General features: G+C 43.1%; 1 protein-coding gene across 1 annotated transcript in view; it reads right to left on the bottom strand.

Moving 5' to 3' along the window:
• The window catches only part of LOC118782377 (E3 ubiquitin-protein ligase rnf213-beta-like), a 52,014-nt gene extending 46,577 nt beyond the window's left edge, over positions 1-5,437 (bottom strand). The window contains exons 1-8 of the mRNA XM_036535707.1: positions 5,392-5,437; positions 4,905-5,182; positions 3,245-3,492; positions 2,517-2,729; positions 1,463-1,676; positions 1,310-1,365; positions 1,056-1,218; positions 116-271 (exon numbers count right to left, since the gene is read on the bottom strand). Of these exons, the coding sequence (XP_036391600.1) occupies positions 116-271; positions 1,056-1,218; positions 1,310-1,365; positions 1,463-1,676; positions 2,517-2,729; positions 3,245-3,492; positions 4,905-5,182; positions 5,392-5,437 (1,374 nt within the window). The remainder of the gene's footprint in view (positions 1-115; positions 272-1,055; positions 1,219-1,309; positions 1,366-1,462; positions 1,677-2,516; positions 2,730-3,244; positions 3,493-4,904; positions 5,183-5,391) is intronic.
• Between the last annotated feature and the right edge of the window lie 14,382 nt (positions 5,438-19,819).

Genomic DNA, 19,819 nt, shown 5'->3' with positions numbered 1-19,819 from the left:
CCGTCGTCTCTCCAGCTGGGCATCTGGTCCCCCCACAGGAGAAGCATGTACTCCCCTGTGGAACTCCACGCCATGATCAGAGGAACAGCCTCATTTCCACAGAACCTGTTCGTACCTCCAGCTCCTTTGGGTAGGAGAAGCCTTTGGTCCTGCCTCTTCTGGTCAGCAGAGGGTTGGAGAGAAGTTTGTCCCTCCACAAGCACAGCTCTTTCTGTACGTCTGTCAGCCTCTGAAAAAGACGAGCCTTCTCCTGGGCCTTCTCTTCACCTGCCTGGGAGAGACAGGCCATCAGCATCCCTACCACAGCACCCACACCTGAGACCTCAGGTACGCAGGGCAAACGGCATGACAGCAATACCAGAATGACCTCAGTGAACAGGCGATGGCACCTCCACATTTTGCTGACTTAAACTGTAACAGGGATTTCACTTTTACTTCTTAACCGGGGGTTGGCAGGCTGGCTTGCTCTGTATTTGCAGTTAGCACAGAGACACACAGTACGCCGTGTTTAATCTGATTTGTGGGGACATACAGTGCATATTTTAATATTCCATTATTCCCTTATAGCCACATATTCCCACACCTCCAAGCCAACTGAATGTTAACGTTAATGTCCACCTGAAAATCAGACTTCAGCTACCACCTCATACTCACTCATCAATCATACTCAGTTATTAACACTCTTTATTACTATTTGAACAGCTTACTCTCTGTACAGGTGTTCTGTTGAGTTTTACTGATTTTCTTTGTAAATAGCTTGTATTTGTGTTCACCTGCACAGGTACTGCAATTGGGAATGATCTTAAAACAATGGAGTACAGTCCAATGCATGAAATGTGTTAACATCTGTGTTAAATTTTGCACATGGCCCCTATCAAATAGGAACAATTTACAAAAGATGAGCAACTTGAAGGCTGATCATAATACCACTTCTGATCTGATGCTGGCGAATTCAAAGAACTGACAGGAGCCCTGAGCTGAAAAAAGAGCAACTCTAAGGATGTCCCTGGCATACCCTGCTCCTTAGCCCCCAGATGAAGTTTTTGAAGGAATACCTTTTCCAGAATGGAGTCTTGGATCTCAGCCACTCTCAGGACCAGCTGGTAGGACGTCACTGCAGCTTTGTAGCCTGGGACCAGCCTTACCATCCCACAAGCACTCCTGTGGATGCTGATACAGCACTGCAAGAGGGAGTCCACACAGGCAGTGTCTGCTAACCTGTAAACACAGCAGGAATGGCGTGAAACTCAAAATGAGAGGAAAGACACTTCCCACATCCCCCGTTTTCACATGTACTGGCCGTCCGAACCTTTCTCTGTCTCCCTGAAGCTTCTCCAGTGCGTGGTGAAGGACACCCAGGACAGCCTGCAAGTTCGAAAGAAAGGGGCTGTCTGAAACGCACGTCTCAGGGCAGGTGTGGAATTATTTTCAACCCGTGTGAAAACTGCCGGCTGAAATGCACCTGGAGATTCTTGTCCCTCTGGTTGTTGTCCGTAGTTTTCTGATACTCCCTCATCCTGAACAGAAGGCTCTGGAGCAGGTGTTCCAGAACCACTCCGGACTGGGCGGAAAACTCCGGAATGTCCTCCGTGGCAACCAGGGTGAGCCAGCCGGTCTGGACCAGGGGCCTCCCCTCTGCCAGGTGTTTGTGCTGCTGCATCAGGCCGAGCATCATCCTGAGAGCACACAGATAAAGGCAAGCCATTCTACAGGGAGCAGCTCTACTGTGAGCCTGATTACACTGCTCTGAAAAGTGTTCCTTTCATTTGTTTGAGGAATTACAGAGTTCAGGTGCATAGTAGTAAACGTATGACACCTTGGAATAAAAAAAAATCATCATTATGGAACGGCACTATGTTTTTATCATTAGTGCTAACTATAATAATATTTAAACATTTCCCCTCCCGGGGTTCAATAGTGTTATCTTTTATTTTATCTTATCTTATCTTAATAGCTTAGTGGCGGTGATACAGAATGCATTTATATTTACATTCTGTAAATATTGGCAGATCTTCTTATCCAGAGACTTATAAATCAAAGATACACAAACTAATTAAGTCACAAGAGCAACAGCGCATACAGAAAAGGATAGACCACATTTTAACAGGTGTTAACGCATTGCACGATGCTAGCGTGCTATGTAGTGACATCATGAACATACTGTATCAGTGCTACATTAACTTTCAACAACAAGAGTTAAAATACCCTAGCGTGCAGCGGAATCCTTCCTCTAAACATGACATGAATACATTACATTATTGTCATTTAGCAGACATCTTATCCAGAGGGACTTACACAGGTTACAGTTGCATCCATTCACACAGACAAATGTGCATTGAGTACCTCGCCCTCGGGAACAGCAGTACTCCAGTGGGGAATCGAACCAACAACCCTTCGGTTACAAGCCCTACTCCTTACCACAACACTACACTGCCAAACTAAGCGTAGTATAGGCGTAGCGGTAGTGACAGCTTGGTGATCCTCCATGCAGGAGAAGTGACAGGGGTGAGACTAACCTCCTCTTCTCAGGAAGTGCGCGGATCTTCTCCCTGAAGGCGGAGTACTCCACCCTCTCCAGCCCCGCCCAGCTCTGCTCCTCCTCCGCAGGGCCTGCCCTGGCCCCGCCCACACCCGTGGCGGACTCACGGAGCGTGTGCAGGAGAGGGACGAGCAGGGGCAGCTCCGCCAATAAGATGCGAGCACAGAGGTTTATCAGGCCAATCACAGAGCTGCAGGGGCATGAGCACACAGACTGAGATCCACAGCACAGGGGCAGAGGGAGACAGTGCATGAACCCTTCACGCAGCCCTTCATATGACCACAGTAAAGAACTGCATTTATATATTGCATTTCTATGATCATAAGGTGGTTTGCCTTACAGGGCGGAGGGCCAGTCATTTCCAAATGCTCACCACTCATCTTCTTAAAAAACGTGTTTTACACATACGCACGCGCGCACACACACACACACACTTCTTAAATTGCAATTTAAATACTTCAAAATAGGAGTCCTCTATCAGTTGGTTTTTCCATCATTTCGTCTACCCCTGAAAATGTGCCAGCTAACCTACTACTCTAAAACAGGATTACTGCACCAAAAAACACAGCTATTGATTCTAAACGGTGCATTTTTATTTGATTTGGTCTTTGTGGTACAAGAAGTAAAGTAATAAAAATAGAACTACAGAACAAATGAAAAAAGCATCAAACTGACATGGAGCAAAAAAAACTTTCTGCAACTTACAACTGTAAATTAGGGTAGATCTTCTTTATTTCCTCTAGGTTCTGGCTGTCCGGCACAGTATTGGAGGTCACCAGACAACACAGCTCCGCCCACCCCTTCAAACCCAGGCTTAATTGACAAATATTGCAGACATGGAAGACTGTGAGCACCACCAGGAGAGGGCTGCTTCCTGGAGAGCTCTTTTCAAACGATCCCTCAGAGTGCCTCTTCATAAACTGCAGCAAACGCTCCACTATCAAGTCAGATACCTGTTGGATGGTGAGAGGAACCAGAGATTGGTCAGGCTGGAAATGAAGAACAGCTGAGAATGAAGCCTCGGTTTAAGTTTTAATGTTCATAGTTTGCAGGTTTTTGCGTTATCTTGCATGAAGTATATTTCACACGCAACACTCCCCACAGTCCCATGCTCTGTTCTCTCAAACACACATTGAAAAAAAAAATTGAAAAATTGAAAGACATGAATGAAAAACAGAGAATCCACCTATGAAAAATTCACAAGATTCACAGACAATCGTACCATACAATCACTCGTTAGCTTCATACGAACTACTTCATACAAGTAACGAGGTAGATAGTTTCCTGGTAAATATACTAGCAACTATATTGGTGTTACTATGTAGTTACTAATTAGTTTCATCAGAATTTCCATGGCTTTTCGGGGCTGTGTCCTCCTGACGCAGGCCGGTTTCTTAGACGGTCACATCGTCTCACTTTCAGCAAACTGGCAAGTTCCTTGTCATACCGACGATCATACGATCTCTTAGTGACATGAACACGATCAGCTGCCTGTGTAATTTAATCAGGCAGCTCACCACATATTTTATAGGCTCTTCACACTGCACTTAGCCCAGGGCTAAAAGCATTCTTAGAACCTTCTTAGCCCCAGGATAAGGGAGCTGTTAGCCCCAGGCTAAGAAAGCTTTCACACTGGCACAATCCTGGCACATTCCAAAGTGGGCTCTCTTTTTAGCCTAGGGCTTGCTGGCCCTGCTCCGGAGCAGGGTTAGCCCCGAGTTTGTGGGGTTATCCCCTGAAAATCGACTAAACACGGGGCCAAAAGGTGCCAGTGTGAAACGGGGCTAAAGTGAACAATGGACTTAGCATCACGTTTTTGTTGTCCAATCACACGTGTGTGCTTTATGTTTACGTTATAACTACTACTAACCGAAACCGGCAATATTCAGATGTTAAAGGTATGTAGCAAGCTAGGTAACTTAAACAATAATATGTCCAGAAAAGACTTAAACAGATCAAATTGGTTGCAGGCAGAAACGGCATTGTTCCTGAGTTTGTGGTGGGAAAAGTCCGCTCAAGACAAACTGAATGGAACATACCGCAACAGAAAGGTTTTCCACCATCTGTCAGAAAGCTAGCAGAGGCAGGTTTCAATAGGATGCTGGGACTCAAAAAAATCTAAAAAATAGGATTTCAACACCGCTCTCACATAAAGCCCTGCTAATGGCGACATTTTAATGTTACTGCTTGCTGTTAAAGAGTAGTCACGCGTCATTCTAGAATGTGAACATTAGTCGCGTGTTCCAACGGACATTTAACCCAGGGCTAGTGGAAGTGCAGTCTGGGCTAACAATATGTATTGTGAAAAGGCTTTTACAGTGGTTGAAAAGAAGAGGAACAAGTTACACCCTAAACTGTCACTCACATCTGTAGGTTGGAGAGCTGTGACATCTGCGTAGACTTCCCGTGCGGAGGCAGTGCGGAAACAAAACTGAAATTGACGCAAGTCTTCCGGCAGCCGCACAACGCTCTCCTCGAAGGACCTTTCCAGTCTCCCAAAGATCCTGTCCAAGAGAACTCCGCTAGCTGCTTGTCGAGCCAACAGGATGGCCTCCTCTTTTGACTTTATCAATCCCAGGAAAAACCCTTTGATGGACCAGGATCGCTGGGCACGATGGATGTGACCCTCATACAAGTGCAGCTCTGAGGAAGGAGGAGTGAGGAAAGAAGACAGTACATCAGAGGTTAGGCCTGACATACTCCAGCAGGATGCTCTCTGCACAACATGTCATGATAAACATGAGCTAAATTGTGAGCAAACACTTGACACACATGCACACAGACACGCGTTTAAAATTCAGATCACATTTAATGCATGTATTTTCCTGCCTGCCACACTAGTTTGCTCTTACCATTGTGTGGATAGTTGTAGGGAATGCATATATTCCTCCTAGCCATTTCCTCAATGTCTTCATTTCTTTTCCGAAGGGCAAATTTGTAGAGTATTCGTTGTCCTTTGACTAAGTGCATCTCAGCACAAAACTGTGCTTCTATAAGATAGCCTTGCTTATCCAGTCCCCTGCAAAGATTTCAAAATGAAAAAAAAAATACAATTATGAATGAAGGCAGCAAAATATACTTCTCATGTCTCAGTTGCTCAGTGAAATTACAGAGACAAAGTGACAACGTGAGTGTAAAGTGCTCATTTTGGTCAGGTTGGTATTTGAATATTCAAGAGCTCCCATGATCAAATATTCAAATGACTAAACCCCATCTTTATTTCCTTAAGCCTCCTTAAAGCAGTGAATGAAATTCCAGTTATTCCATGTCTTAAATAATGAAAAACTTCAAAGAGATCACACTTTCTGGCAGGAAAATGAATCTCTGAATTATGCTATTTAATGCAGCGCACTCGTAATCACTCTCCGTTAGGAATAGCTAAGGCAAGGTATTAAAAATATTATTAGGACTAATATAAAACAGTTTTTTTCCTTCAGCTTTCTTGTTATTTGAGGAGCATTATTATTGGAGAAGCAAATGAATACTAATCAAAGCAACCCAACACTGACCATCATTCGTCACATCACACTGTCTCACACATCAAAGACGTGATCAGAACAGATGTTTTCTGATGCTAACTGCTGTATGGGCACCCACTTGGAGAAGGTTACATTAAGGGTGTCCCAGCCATCAGGAAACAACACCAGAAGAGCATCCGATCGAAAACTGTAGTTAAACTTTCGGTCCAGAACGGCATAGATGTAAAAGGTGAACATAGGCGTTCCGGAATGTTCCATTGCAGGAGGATGCTTCCTGCGGAGAGAACCAATAGAATTGCTGTTAGAAATGAGCTGACGCAATAATTAAGTATATGCAGCACAGCAAACCTAATGACTTGTTTCAGCCCATCTAAAAGCTCGATCACTCAACCAATGACCACACTAAACTCCCAAGCAGCAATGGTGATCAAAAGAGGAACCACAAACTGAGTTCTCAAATTACCTTAAAAAAATAAAATGTATTCTGTATTCTGGTGTATTCTATTGTCAGTTTATTGAAATGTCACGACTATTATATTATTATTGTATTATATTATTTTACAATATATTACACAGTATTATATATGGATTATGTTGTTTTTCAAGGACAAATTAGGACTCAAAACAAGAACATCAGGCTGGCTAAATTAATAATTCTGACAGGAAACCTCAGTTTTACTGGGAGGAAGAAGTGATTTATGTGTGAGTAAGATCAGCTCACCGAGTCTCCTTCTTCCCTGTGGCTGTGCCTCCTTTGCCTGCTGCCTGATCTGACTGCTCCTTTGGTTTCTCCAGCTCCGTGCTCCTGATTGCCCCAGCGTTCGCAGACTGCTGGAGATTCAGATTGTCTGCTGTGGATTTGTGTTTGGTCTTTGGCGCTTCGTCTTTGGTGTTTCCCGCCCCTTCCTTTATCTGCCCGCCCCCTGGCGTGGTGGCCCCGCCCTTCTCCTCTGTACCGCCATGTTTCTGCTCCTCGTGCCCAGCTGCTGCCCCCTGGCTGTCTGTGCCGGTACTGCACTGTGCTTCCCCCTGCGTTGGCGGTGTGGGGTCTGTCAGAGCATGCGTCTGATTGGCTGTCTCAGTCTGCGGTTCCTTGTTCTTTCTTTTCGGTTTCCCTGGTTGGGGCTGGGCCCGGTCACTCCCAGCATCCTCGGACGGCGGTCCCTCTGCCTGAGTCCCGGCGGTTTGCGGTCCAGTCAGGTCCAGCGGTCCTTCTGTTTGGGTTCCTGTGCTTTTACTCCTTCCTGCTCGCCATCCAGTCTGGTCCTGTAGTTCTTCTGTCTGAGTCCACTTATTTTTCTGTCGTTTCTTTTTCGGTCCATCCTGGTCCTGTAGTCCCTCTGTCTGAGTGCACTTATTTTTCGGCCGTTTCGTTCGCGGACCAGCTTGGTCCTGCAGTGGCTCTGTCTGCGTCGCCCGGGTGTTCCCAGACTGAGGCTCCAATCCCTCCATCCTCCCTTTCTCTGCTGGACCCTCAGAAGCAGCAGCAGCATTTTTCACTCCTTCGCCAGCATGCTCCTCCTTTCCTTTCTTCCTTCCCCTCCTCCTCCTCCTCTTCTTCCCACTCTTCGTATCCTGCCCCTTGTCTCTGGATTCATCCTGTTCCTGTTTCTGGAAAAGAGAGGATTTACACCCAGCATGAAAATTCCTCCTTAGGGTTTCTGATACAGGGGGAAGGATGATATCATATTTTTCTGATAGCTACACCCCTGGAAAGAACATGTTCCTACAATAAGAATCTGCATTTTTTTGACAGATGGGAGATATTATTAATATGTGTTAATACTTAAACTACAAATAATAATAATAATATACACATTACTATATTTATTTTTTGTTGTCACGAGTTATCTGTTTTGGCAATCCACTATATTAAAATTGCCTCACCAATAGTGTGTGTCTGAATACTAATTACCAATAAAACAATAAAATGAAAACTAAGAAAGAAGTAAGAAGTGAAGTGTTTCACTCCAGAAGTAATGAGAACAGTTTCATCTCATTATCTGATGACAGCTTGAAGCGTTTGCTGCTGTACCCATGGGCAACGTATTTAACCCACAAGCACCTCAGTACATATCCAGCTGTATGAACGGATAGCGTGTGAAAACTGTAACATGTGTAAGTTGCTCTGGCTAACAGCAGCTGCTAAATGACAGTAATGTAATATAATGCAGTGGTTAAAGCCTGTGAAGGCAGCACTGTGTATTAAGGACAGAGTTTGAGAAGTGTGTCCCTCTCACCGGTTCCTCTCCCCGGGTTCTGGCTCTCTTGGTCACAGTCTCCTCCTCTGGCCCTGCTGGGTTTCCATTGTCGTCCATCTGTGAGGATGGTTCTGGGCCTTGTGGGGGTCCCTGGTGTCCCCTAACATCTGGACTGGGCTCCATGGACTGGGCCTCACGGGAGGAATCTTCCAGCCCGTCCCACTCTGTGTCACCCAGTCCCTTAGTTAACCTGATAACAGCTTAATAAATATGAGATCTTAATTAATTAACCAATAGGGTTATTTAAGGCAGGGGAATCTGCTGGAACAAAAAGAAAACAATATACGTTCAGAAAGCACAGCCTACCAGGAACTGAGTTTAACACCTGTGGATTACACTAAATCCTGCCCTATGAAAGCACCTCCTGCCAGTGGTGTCAGTACACTGAGATAATGTATGCACACAGGGCAAGCAATCAGAAGCAGAGGGAAATTCACTCACCCAATTAGCACAGGGTAGGCGTTTCTCATTGCATTAGGGATAAGACGGTAACAAGCCAAGCTTTTCCCTGCTAGCAGGGGCAGTCCATGCATGTTCATCTCATCAAAGTGCACAGTGATTGCCGGATGTACTGCATGTAAAGTTGGTATGAATGGAATTTTAGGGGGCAGTGTAAGATAGTGGTAAGGAGCAGGGCTCGTAACCGGAAGGATGCTGGTTCGATTCCCCTCTGGGGCACTGCTGCTGCAGCCTTGGGCAATGCGCTTAAGCCACCCTCAGTAAGTGTCCAGCTGTATAAATGGATAAAATGTAAAAATTGTAACCTATGTTATTCATTCTGGATATGAAAATCTGCAACAGATTGACTCAGCTGGTAAGCACGGCTATGAAAGTGTACCCTTCAGAATGTACAACCCACACAGGTGGTGTGGTGCTGACCTGCCACAGAGGGTTTTAATGCCTCGTAGCAACACTGGAAATGGCCAGTTTCAGATGGAGGTCTTTATAACCAACCCCCCCATTGTGGAGGAGCTGATTGAAGCAAAGCTTGCTGAAATCTTAGGTTTAATTTACTTCATTCCTCTACATTACATAACATTACTGTCATTTATCAGACGCTCTTAACCAGGGTGAGTTACATAGGTGACAATTTTGCACATTACCTGTTTATACAAGTGGATATTTATACAGCTGGATAAGGGTACAGCAACAGTGCACCAGTAGGGAATTGGATCAGCAACCTTTTGGTTAGGAGCCTTGCTCCTCACCACTATGCTACAAATCTTCAGGAGAGGATTTGTTACAAGCTACTCTACGTGCCTCTGCAATCCAGCCAGTTTGACTGTCAACAGCGCTCCTCGAGTTTCCATTTCCTTGTCACCTTTGTTTTTGCTACCCGTCTTTTTGTTTCAGTTCCTCTGTAACGGCTTGCGTTCAGCAATTCCCTGTGGATGGATATAATCTCTGACAATACACTGCACTCTGACAGGTGATTTTCTGCATACACAAATCGCTAACCACTTCGATGCGGGAGGAATCGCGTTTCTTCTGGGTGACAGCAAAACCAGGCGCAGAAGACGCAGCCCTTCTCAATACTGGCGCAGAGACATTACTCATACTCAACTTTCCCTTTTCTCACGAATGCTACCGCACTGGGGGAAATTGACAGCTTACTCGCAGCGAAATATATCGACAATAATGTATAGCATGCAGGTTGCAAACTTTTCGCGACAGTGAGAAGTTGTTGGCTAAGTCTGCAAATCTTTTTAAATACCTACATTTAAATGCCTACACTAATGCTGGCATCGTTTCGGGTCGTTTCATTAATACATTTCGCCACTAAATTGTTTGCAAAAAAACATTCAGCATCTTATGGCAACAGTCAATTGCACTGTGATGTGAAGTTGACACTTACCTGGATATGATACGTGTTGATGTTCCCTCTTGTCAACCTCGTAAGTCACTCGTACTGTTTAGACGGAGTAAAAACACAAACTCCTGCATCTTAAACCTGTCAGTGCACTTTAACAAACTGTCCGTCACTCCTCCGAAGGTGAATCAAGGGACCGTCTCCCAAAACCTGTCCTATCCGCGGCAACGTTTGTTTGACTTTACAACTTACTACAGCATCAGACACGTATTTTTCGCGTATTATTTCAAGACCCGATTCAAGATCTTGGGAGAACGGGTTTAGCTATAATTTCTGATGAGTTTTTAGCAGGATTTAGCCTGACATTTTCAACTAGTGTCCCAGGTCCCTTACTCCAGAGACGGTAAGACCGCCCCGGTCCAGCGGAGAGTTTTCGGTTTCGTTTCTCCCTCCGAGATCCCGGCTGAGTCAGAAATCGAAGTGCGTATCCACCGCGCATGCGGGTTACTGCATCGAGTAGGTCGAGCAGCCGTGCACAGTCCCTTTAACTTTGCGTGGGTTATAGGTAGGCTATTTCGTGTTTTTAAAATTATATTTAACTAGTATCTGAAATACTGAAATGACGAAGGGGTTTGATTCGTTTGTGTGCTGTTTATTATTTCATGTTTAGCGTCTACTTTTACAAATCTTATAACAAATACAGCTATGACGATTATATATGTTTCTGTGATATTCGTGTTGCATTATTTATAGTGCATTATATGGATCTGTTTGTGGACGACTCAACAGGAAACTTATTCGAGAAATCTGTCATTTCCTGATGATCGTTGCCTGTCCTGGTTTTGGGCATTACCGTCGCGCTGGACTTTCGTTTTGGTATAGAGATTTTAAAGACATTGTTAATGGATTTGGGCGCATACAGATCGCTTTTTGAAAGGAAACTGCTATAACAGTGAACTCTACTAATGAGTAGCCTGTGTGAACGATGCACATCATCTACTAAATTAATTTTGACCGAGCTGACACATGTACTGAGCCAGCTGCACCGGCAGACATACCCGGGTGGATATCGCAGCTGAACGGGGGAGCAGCTCTGCGTATATTACATTGCTGTCTTTTAGCAGTCGCTCTTGGCCAGCAGGCCTACCTTGCCCGAAGGTACGGCGTGCTCCTTCCCGCTGTGCTACACTGCGGCCCCTGGGCGGCGTTGTAGAATGGAGATTAGCTATAGCGTAGCATCATCTGAGGCGGCGGGGGGCAGTGAGGAGCTGTCGAATAAAGTCGAGATGGGACGTTTCGGCACGCAAGACAAAATGGACAACATGTGAAATCTACTAAAACGTTGCAGCTCTGACATTTATGATAAATATTGAATTTTTAATCCAGTGATGTGGAAACATGCATAATACTGTGCAAAAAAGTAACACCCAGAGAAAGACCCATAGATTATGTAATTGTGATATTACACAACCAACTTCGGGGTGTTTAAATTGAAAGAAAATCTGTTTGTGGGGCAAAAGGATATTTAGAATTCGAACGTTAATCGATCATTCCATGATTTTTGTTTGTAATGGTGCGACAGCCAAAATGTCACATGACATTAAACGCATTCGGAAAACTGCACTCTTTAAACAGCGCACACGCTCATTCAGATGTTGACATTTGTGTTTCCCTCGTTTAACCTCCCCCAAACATAATGTAACATCGACAACTGAAAGCATAATTTTATTCTCATCGCACATCTGAAATATTATGTTGCAGTACCCCTAGTAACATTGAATATTTTCACACCAGTGCTGTTAATTAAACAATGAAGGTTGAGTAAGGTGAAGGAATGTTTTAGTCGTCTATGCCTTACACAAATGATCACGTTAAGAGAATGAAATACTCCCAGCCACCTGCAGGGGGCGCACCGATAGATGCAGCAGGTATCTTTCTTACCGCTTTCATTGTACAGGTGAGAGAAATGCACCATGTTGCCAAAAGGACCGATCAGCTGTACCGGACAGTCTGTACCACAGGCTTTTTTATTGGGATTAATGCCTGTTATATGAATGATCAGGTAGTTGAGATTACATTTATGTTATTCATGTCTAGACGACTATATAATTTTCTGTTCCTCAAGAATATTTCAGTTTCAGTTCAAAATATTGATTATTTTGTCTTACTGAAAACAGCTCTCAAAGACATTCTGGTTTTCTGTGGATGGATGTATGGACCCTATACGTACCAGGTTCTCTGTTCTTTAAGACCAAATTCATTATTACTTTCCAAGTTAGTAATTACAGTTACTTTCCAGCTTCTAAACACTTCTGCCTGCATGTTGATGTATTATGAATTTTTGTTCTAAGGGCCGTTGTATTGTAGACTTAGCTTTTGTCAGACTGCACAAGTTAACTTGTGGTAGGGCTTCAACAGTGTTGAGCTCACACTCACTGGTCTGGGAATGTTGTTAGCCTGGTCTGACACTGTTGCTCGTTTGAAATTGAATGGATACACTTATGTTCTATTGTGATGGAAGTCGCTCTGGATAAGAGCGTCTGCTAAATGTATGTAATGTAATGTGAGGTTTTTCACCGCCCAGGCATATAATATACTGACTTTATGGGTGGGGGAGTCAGTGCCGTATCATACGAAGGCTTCGGCTGGCTGAGCCGTTCTGTTGCTCTTTGCCCTGCATGTATGCAGTACGGATCATTCCATATGGTTCTCCTCTTCTCTCATTGCATTACATTATTGTCATGTAGCAGATGCTCGTAGCCAGCATGGCCTACATCGTTTACAATTTTGACATGTGATCCATTTATACAGCTGGATATTTACTGAGGCAATTCTGGGTTAAGTACCTTGCCCAAGGGTGCAGCAGCAGTGCCCCAGTGGGGAATCGAACCGGCAACCTTTCGGTCACGAGCCCTGCTCCTTTCTATTGTGCCCTCTTTCTCTTGTCTTTTCTTTCTCCAGGTTAAAAGCAGGATACATCAATGTTTTCGTTTCATCCTTTGTAGTTCTTATCTATTGTCTTTAATGCGTATGGCCGGTTGATGTTGTATTAGAACCAAGTTGTGAGTTTCCCGTGTTGTGAGAGAGAATGTTCATTCTCCTTTCCCTCCAACTGAAGGTGTGTGTGTGTGGTCGAGAGGAAACAGGTGGCCAGCCTTTCGGACCATGTGGCATTAGTAGTCAGAGCAGCCCTGTATAATGACTGATTGTGCAATAACTATCAATAAAAGGCTTTAATATCGGCTGAGATGTTGTCAGTGTATACTTTGGGCGTGGAATCCAGCTTTGGGTACCTCCCCCTAACTAACCCAGCAACACCTGCTGGAACTCTGGGAGCCCCCTGTCCCACTGTGACCTCTGACCTCTGGAACTGTTTCTCTGCTCAACTTAAGTGATATGTGCAAAGGCCTGAACGAATACCAAGAAATTGCTTCAATACCTGCACAGATGTAAGGAACTTGACTGTGCAAATAAAATGCAATACCACTTCTAATCCAACTAGAATTAGAAGAGGTTCCAATATGAGTATGGGCATAGAGAGCGCAATAAGAACATAATGGAGGACCTAAAGAAGGCATAAAAGCATATCTTAGAACCAATTGTTGTTATAAATGTACAAAATATCACTCCAGAGTCTCAGGTAATGCTGATAGTGTTTAATGAACGCAAAGTGTTGACCAGAAATGTAATCAACAAGAAGCTACATGACTGATATATTCGTTGTAAAATGAAGTTGAGCTCCTCTCTCTTTCCCCAGTCAGTGGAATTTCCTCCTACGGATTTTTTATAGAACACACAAATGGAAAGGTGTATGTACAGGGATAGTCCTCCCAGCCTTTGCTAGCTAAAACACAAGAGAACAAAATGAATTACTGAATTACCGCACACATACAGCATGAGTCATATCTTGCAGGAATGTTATGTATGTATCACTTGTAAGTTGTTCTGGATAAAAGCATCTGCTAAATGAATAAATGTAAATGTAAATGTAAATCATGTAGTTATGTGGAAAAATCGGTCAAACCAGGGAGCTTTCATAAAGTAAATGTGAAGCATGAGTAAATGATGGTAGCTGGATGGTAAAAGATGGGTCACCATACAGTCCATAATTATCATCAACAGAGTACTGTACATCTGTTCATTGCATGATACTTCAGTGAAATGTAAAAAGTTAATTTAAAAATGTATTTGATTTAATGTAACTGTAGGCATATATAAATACATTATCTTTCCAAATGTGATTTTTTTTTAGCTATAAGACAAGATCCCATACCCTTAACTGAAAGAATGAAGACAGCTCCAGACATGCCTTTGGTTAATATCATTGAACTTAAATAGGTTAATGATATTAAACATTTTAGTTTTAAAAAGTTCACAAAGATATTTGAAATTGTTAACTACTAAAGTAGGGTGTGTGAAAGAGGTCCACAACACTGCAAGTGAATCCGGTTGAGCCAAAGGCAGTTTTCCCCTCGGTGTCTAGCTAGCCATGGGCTGGCTGACTGGAGTCTCAGGGAGAGGCATAAAAGTGCTCTGCTGCCTGCTACCATAACATCACTGGCTTTATGCATAACTCACAGAGACTGTTACTTTCGGCTCCGCTACACTTACACAGATGCTGATGTCTTAAAATGATTTTATGCATGTGCAGAATTTGAAGAGACAAATCTGAACAAAAATGGTAGCTGTGCATTGCTACATATGTGAGTTGGTTGAGGTGAATCACACCAACCCCCCCCACCCCCCCCCCCCCCACCTCCCCTTCACTGTGAACTTTGAGATTATTGAAAGGTGCTACATGAACCCACTGCAATTACTGTTGTTATATTCATGAACTCCCCAAATTGTATTTACAATGTAACTGAATGGCATCCTGTGTGAGGGAGACTTACTTCCAACGTTGAAACGGAGGCAGTTATATCCAGTATTGGTTATTGGCCTCCCGCTGTTCCAGTGATTGTAGAAAAATCCAGATCCATCACTCCACTGCCACTGCGCTTCCTGCACAGAAAGGTCAGAGGTCACCGGCGTACAACTCTGATTGGCCGATGGTGATGCACTCTCATATTAAAATGCAGCTTTCGGCCTGCTGTCGATCTGTTTATTCACGTTTTGGTCCGGATTGTTTCCATGAACAGATCTGGCTCATTTTTCACTAAAGGAGATGAAACTGAGATTTTCATTCTACCTGAACGGCATCAAAACCCCCGATCCAGGATATTGGATAGTCAAAAGAATGCCCAGCAGTGAGGCCCTGGATGAAGCGGTACTCTGAGAGGCTGTGCACAGAGGCCAGGTTTCCACCCCACTCTATGCAGTATTTCTGGGAGAAATGAGGCAAAGGATACATACCTAATCATTCATACCTTTTTAATTCAGGTGGGATAACAATTCATATCTACTAATATACATACTGTACATAACATTAGTTATGTAGTTATGTATATTAGTTTCAGTGTGAAAATTACACACGCGGTACCTCTGCATCAATCCAGCGTTTGTTCTGGTTCACAAACAGGAAGCAGTTTGACCGAAATTCACTCCAACCTGGTGGGCAGGATGCTTTAAACGAAGAATTATTCACAAAATTAACAGCATTAGCAGAAACTGGTCAGACCTGGTATCAGAGTACCTTTTATGTGGAATAACTTTTGAAGCATCATAGTTTTATCATACCACAGTGATCAGTTCATGCCACACCAGCGTGTGATAAAACAGTCCTCCGAAACCCACTGAGTCACCCTCATTCAAGGATGAAAACGACACAAAGACATTCGCTGACATTTTTGGAGTCGATCAGAAAAGAAAATGGATCTTAACAGCATCACTAACCACGCTGATTTTGGCTTCGTGCCAGTGCTTTCCCCTTTCCAGTGTCTGAAATCCAAAAGAAAAATTACATGAACCATTAAACACACAACAGCATAGTCATAGGGCTGTATCATACAAACCCAAGAGCAGGAGCTCTAGATTACAAAGGGGAAGATCTTTATGATAGGATGAGTTTCTGTAGGACGTTTGCAGCTTTTACCTGCTGCTCCAGAGAGAGCGAGGGCGGTGCAGAGCAGCACAGCGATGGTCAGAACCCTCATGGTCTCCTGGAGGAAGACGAGAAGGAGGAGAAGAGTCAGGACCAGTCAGCAAGTTGCAGCCAATCAGGACCGATTACTGCTCACCAAACACTAACAGCATTCTACATCTAGCACACATCCTCACATCACTGCACACTGTAAAACAGTCAGTGAGGGACTTTCTGAACAGTCTTACCGTGATGGTGCCTCTGGATGGTAAAATACCAGTTCTGTGAAAAGAAGAAAATAATTTAGAAAGAGACACATTGTGAGAGAAGAAGACGGGCAGAAGAGGCAGGGAGAGAGAGGTGAATGATGCAGAGGGACACTCACCTGGTGTGGGTGAATCTCAGGTGGTTTCTCTCAGGTAGGTAATGATCAGTACTTACTGTCCAACATTTATACAGTCCTGGTTGTTGACACGGACACACCAGAAAACATTTGTTTCCCTCCCACTTTCCATGTGACAGGTGACCAGGCATGTGATAATTTGATGTAAGCAAAATGTGCATACAGAATACACTATGAAGCATCAGACTTTTCACAATACAAATTTCATATTGTCAGAAAACAGAACATTATGAAAAGAAATTATGAATCTCCTAGCTAGGCAGATATTTTCATCACCTCAAATTAGAACCACTTTCCAACAGTTGTTAGCTGCCTTTTCCATGAAGTCAACATGAAACCAACTTGCCGATAGTGTTTCATTTAATTACAATTTTTACATGGGCAATACAATTTTATATAGGAACAAAAGAAACTGTCACACTGTGGAAAGGAGGAAGGTCCAAACAAAGGCTAACTGATGGAAAAACAGACTTATTTTAAGTGCTTCAGTGCAAACATCCTCCTTGGTTTAAAGATGCACACCTGACTTCTGCAAACATCTCAGTTCACAGTAAATGTGAGTGTATGGATAAATGAGGTCCGCATGTGTATGTTTACCCTATGGACCTTGGGGAGAGCGCATATGTCTGCCCCGTCACATGTGCAATATCTATTTGTTGGCAGATCATACTTCCAACTCATTATAAAATCAATAGGTTCAGTTCTGTGTTCTAATTGGTTGATGAAGCATTCTAGATATAACTGTGATGTACTCAGGACTATGCTGATGACACATTTACATTTACACTTACTTTTATTCATTTGGCAGATGCTTTCATCCAAAGCAACTTACAAGTGAGGCAGAGTACAACACAAGCAAAAGCCATACAAGGAGTCACAATATTAGAAGTTCTGCTATTAAGTTTCAATAATAATAATCAGAACCTGATCACTTGTTTTGCTGGCACAACACTTTAATATGTGCAATTTAAACTTTGAAGAGACTGACAGCTTTCAGACACTTTCAGTCTACTGTCAGGCATCAAGGTGTTTTAAAAGTACAGCCTGCACACTTATACAGAAGCTATCACAGGCCCGAAAGCTCTCCACAGAGGTAAGTAGCATAGAAACCCACGCTACAGAGCTGGAACGGGACAGTGCACAACACCAAGGAAACAGACTCTCTGTAGCACCTCATCTTCTGACAAAAGGGGCAGTTGCTGTTAATGACAGTAGTCAAATTAGTGTGTGTAAAGGCCACCTGCTATACATTAACTTTATGTTTTTGTTTGTGCTTGGTTTGCAATGTGAATATCAGTGTAGGTTATAAGTAAGCATGCCAATTTTCCTGATACACCAAAGCCCCAAAGTGTCTCTAACATATCAGAAAATCTGAAACACTGGTGTGCTGAAGAAGGCATTTAATCTGAGCTTTACAGCCATAGGTACAGCTAAGATATGCACCTTATATGAAGACCCAGTAATAACAGCCAGTAATAAGCAGGAAATGCTGTCCAACTCTTGAATATTGAAAATCTTGAATTACATTCACATGGGCACAGTCTGATGTATTAGATGCCTGGGTAATCCACATTTACTTCCATAAGACAGCAAAGAGGGTCACACAGGAGACCTGACTGCCCTTCCTCCTCTAAACTACCATCACCTGAGTTTATCATCTGCCAGGAATAGCAGGCAATGATTCACTATGTTACACTGTACCTTTTATTCAGCAGAAGGAAGTGGTCAGCCTGTTTCTGAATTGATGTCTTTGACCCCCCCCCTTCCCTCCTATTTACAGTGACTGTGTCAGGATGAAAGGAAACAGGGGCTCCCAACACAAGGGACACAATACAAGGCCTATTAACGATTCATTGATTGATTGTGCAGCAGTTATCAATGAAACACTATCACATGCTGTCAGTGTGTTCATTGGACTTGGATCTACTTGAGTAGATGCCATGGTATGCCGTGATGTTGGCAGCACAAGCCACGTCATCACAGAGCAAAGATAGTTCAAGAGGTGTATTATTTTGAATTCACGTATTGGTTTCGTGTCCTGGCACGCATAGCCGAGGAACGCAGGCATTTGCTTGCTTGACAAACGGGGGGGGCACGGGCTGTGTGCAGGATGCTCCAGCAGGTTTTCCACAGGCAACGGGCAGGTGAGCATCAGGTTTACTTTTCTTGATCATTTTACTAAGATAAGAGAAAAGGAAAGAAGAGTCAACATTAAACTTGGAAATTAGCTAACTGCAAGCATATGACCTGCTCAAAACAGTACAGGAAACATCATGCTCAGTGAATTCCACAGAAGGATGGCATTTGCTTGCTTGAAAAGGGGGAGGAGGGCTGTGTGCAGGATGTACCAGCAGGTTGTCCAGGACAACGGCAGTGGTGCGTAAGGTTTATGTTTCTTCAGAAAATGATCAAGTATGCAAGTAAGAATCAGTCAGCCCTGGTCAATACAATAATTCCTGCACGTAACAGATTATTAGAAGAAATAATTTTCAAAAAATCACAATACTTGCATGCTGAAGACATGCACTGAAGTGCATTTTGTCACTGAAATTGATTTTGCCTGTTACTCTGAATAAACAATAAAACAACACATTACAAAAATAGCTAAATTAAAGATGGTACTTTGGTAATATTAATTTTCTTTCTTTTTTCATAATTATATAATTAATATACATTTACATATACATCTTACAAAATCAACATGTGACCCAATTCTCAGAACACATAATGAGATTTCAAGAATGTTTTTGTGGCATGCACAGATCAAATGTTAGTGTCTTATAGTGACCCTGGCCTTCGTCCAAAAGATTTTTCTCTGCGTTGAAAATTGAAAATGTCATGGTCATTTTTTGGCCCATTTTCGGACAGAATGACTTTATTATGTTGTTGGAAAGCTCCTTAACTGTAGTGGCAGTGTATCTTATGTCTGAGGGTTTCAAAAGTGTGTGTGTGTGTGTGTGTGACCATTTCATGGTATGTGTAAGATCAAATCTGAATTGTACAACACCCAGCACCTCATACATAATAGTTCTCTCCCAGAAAAATGTGAATATGCCATTTATTAGCCAGTGACATGGGCAGTTGTCCTCCTGTCTATCTATGGAAACAATTCCATATGTTATTAGAGGTAAGTCGGATATGTTTGAAGAGGTCTGTGGGCCATTTCTGTGTTTCATTGAACATGATCATTTAGTATTGTATTTAGTATTGCATTGTATTTAGATGTATTGGTAAGGAAGGAGAAAATGGCTATGCTGTCTATATCATCTCTCTGGATCTGTTAGTATTTTTCTATTCTCTGTCTATTC

Source organism: Megalops cyprinoides, chromosome 1 (assembly GCF_013368585.1).
Source record: "Megalops cyprinoides isolate fMegCyp1 chromosome 1, fMegCyp1.pri, whole genome shotgun sequence".
Classification (NCBI taxonomy): domain Eukaryota; kingdom Metazoa; phylum Chordata; class Actinopteri; order Elopiformes; family Megalopidae; genus Megalops; species Megalops cyprinoides.
Note: the sequence above shows the minus strand (reverse complement) of the source record. Positions and strands in the feature narration are given on the sequence as shown.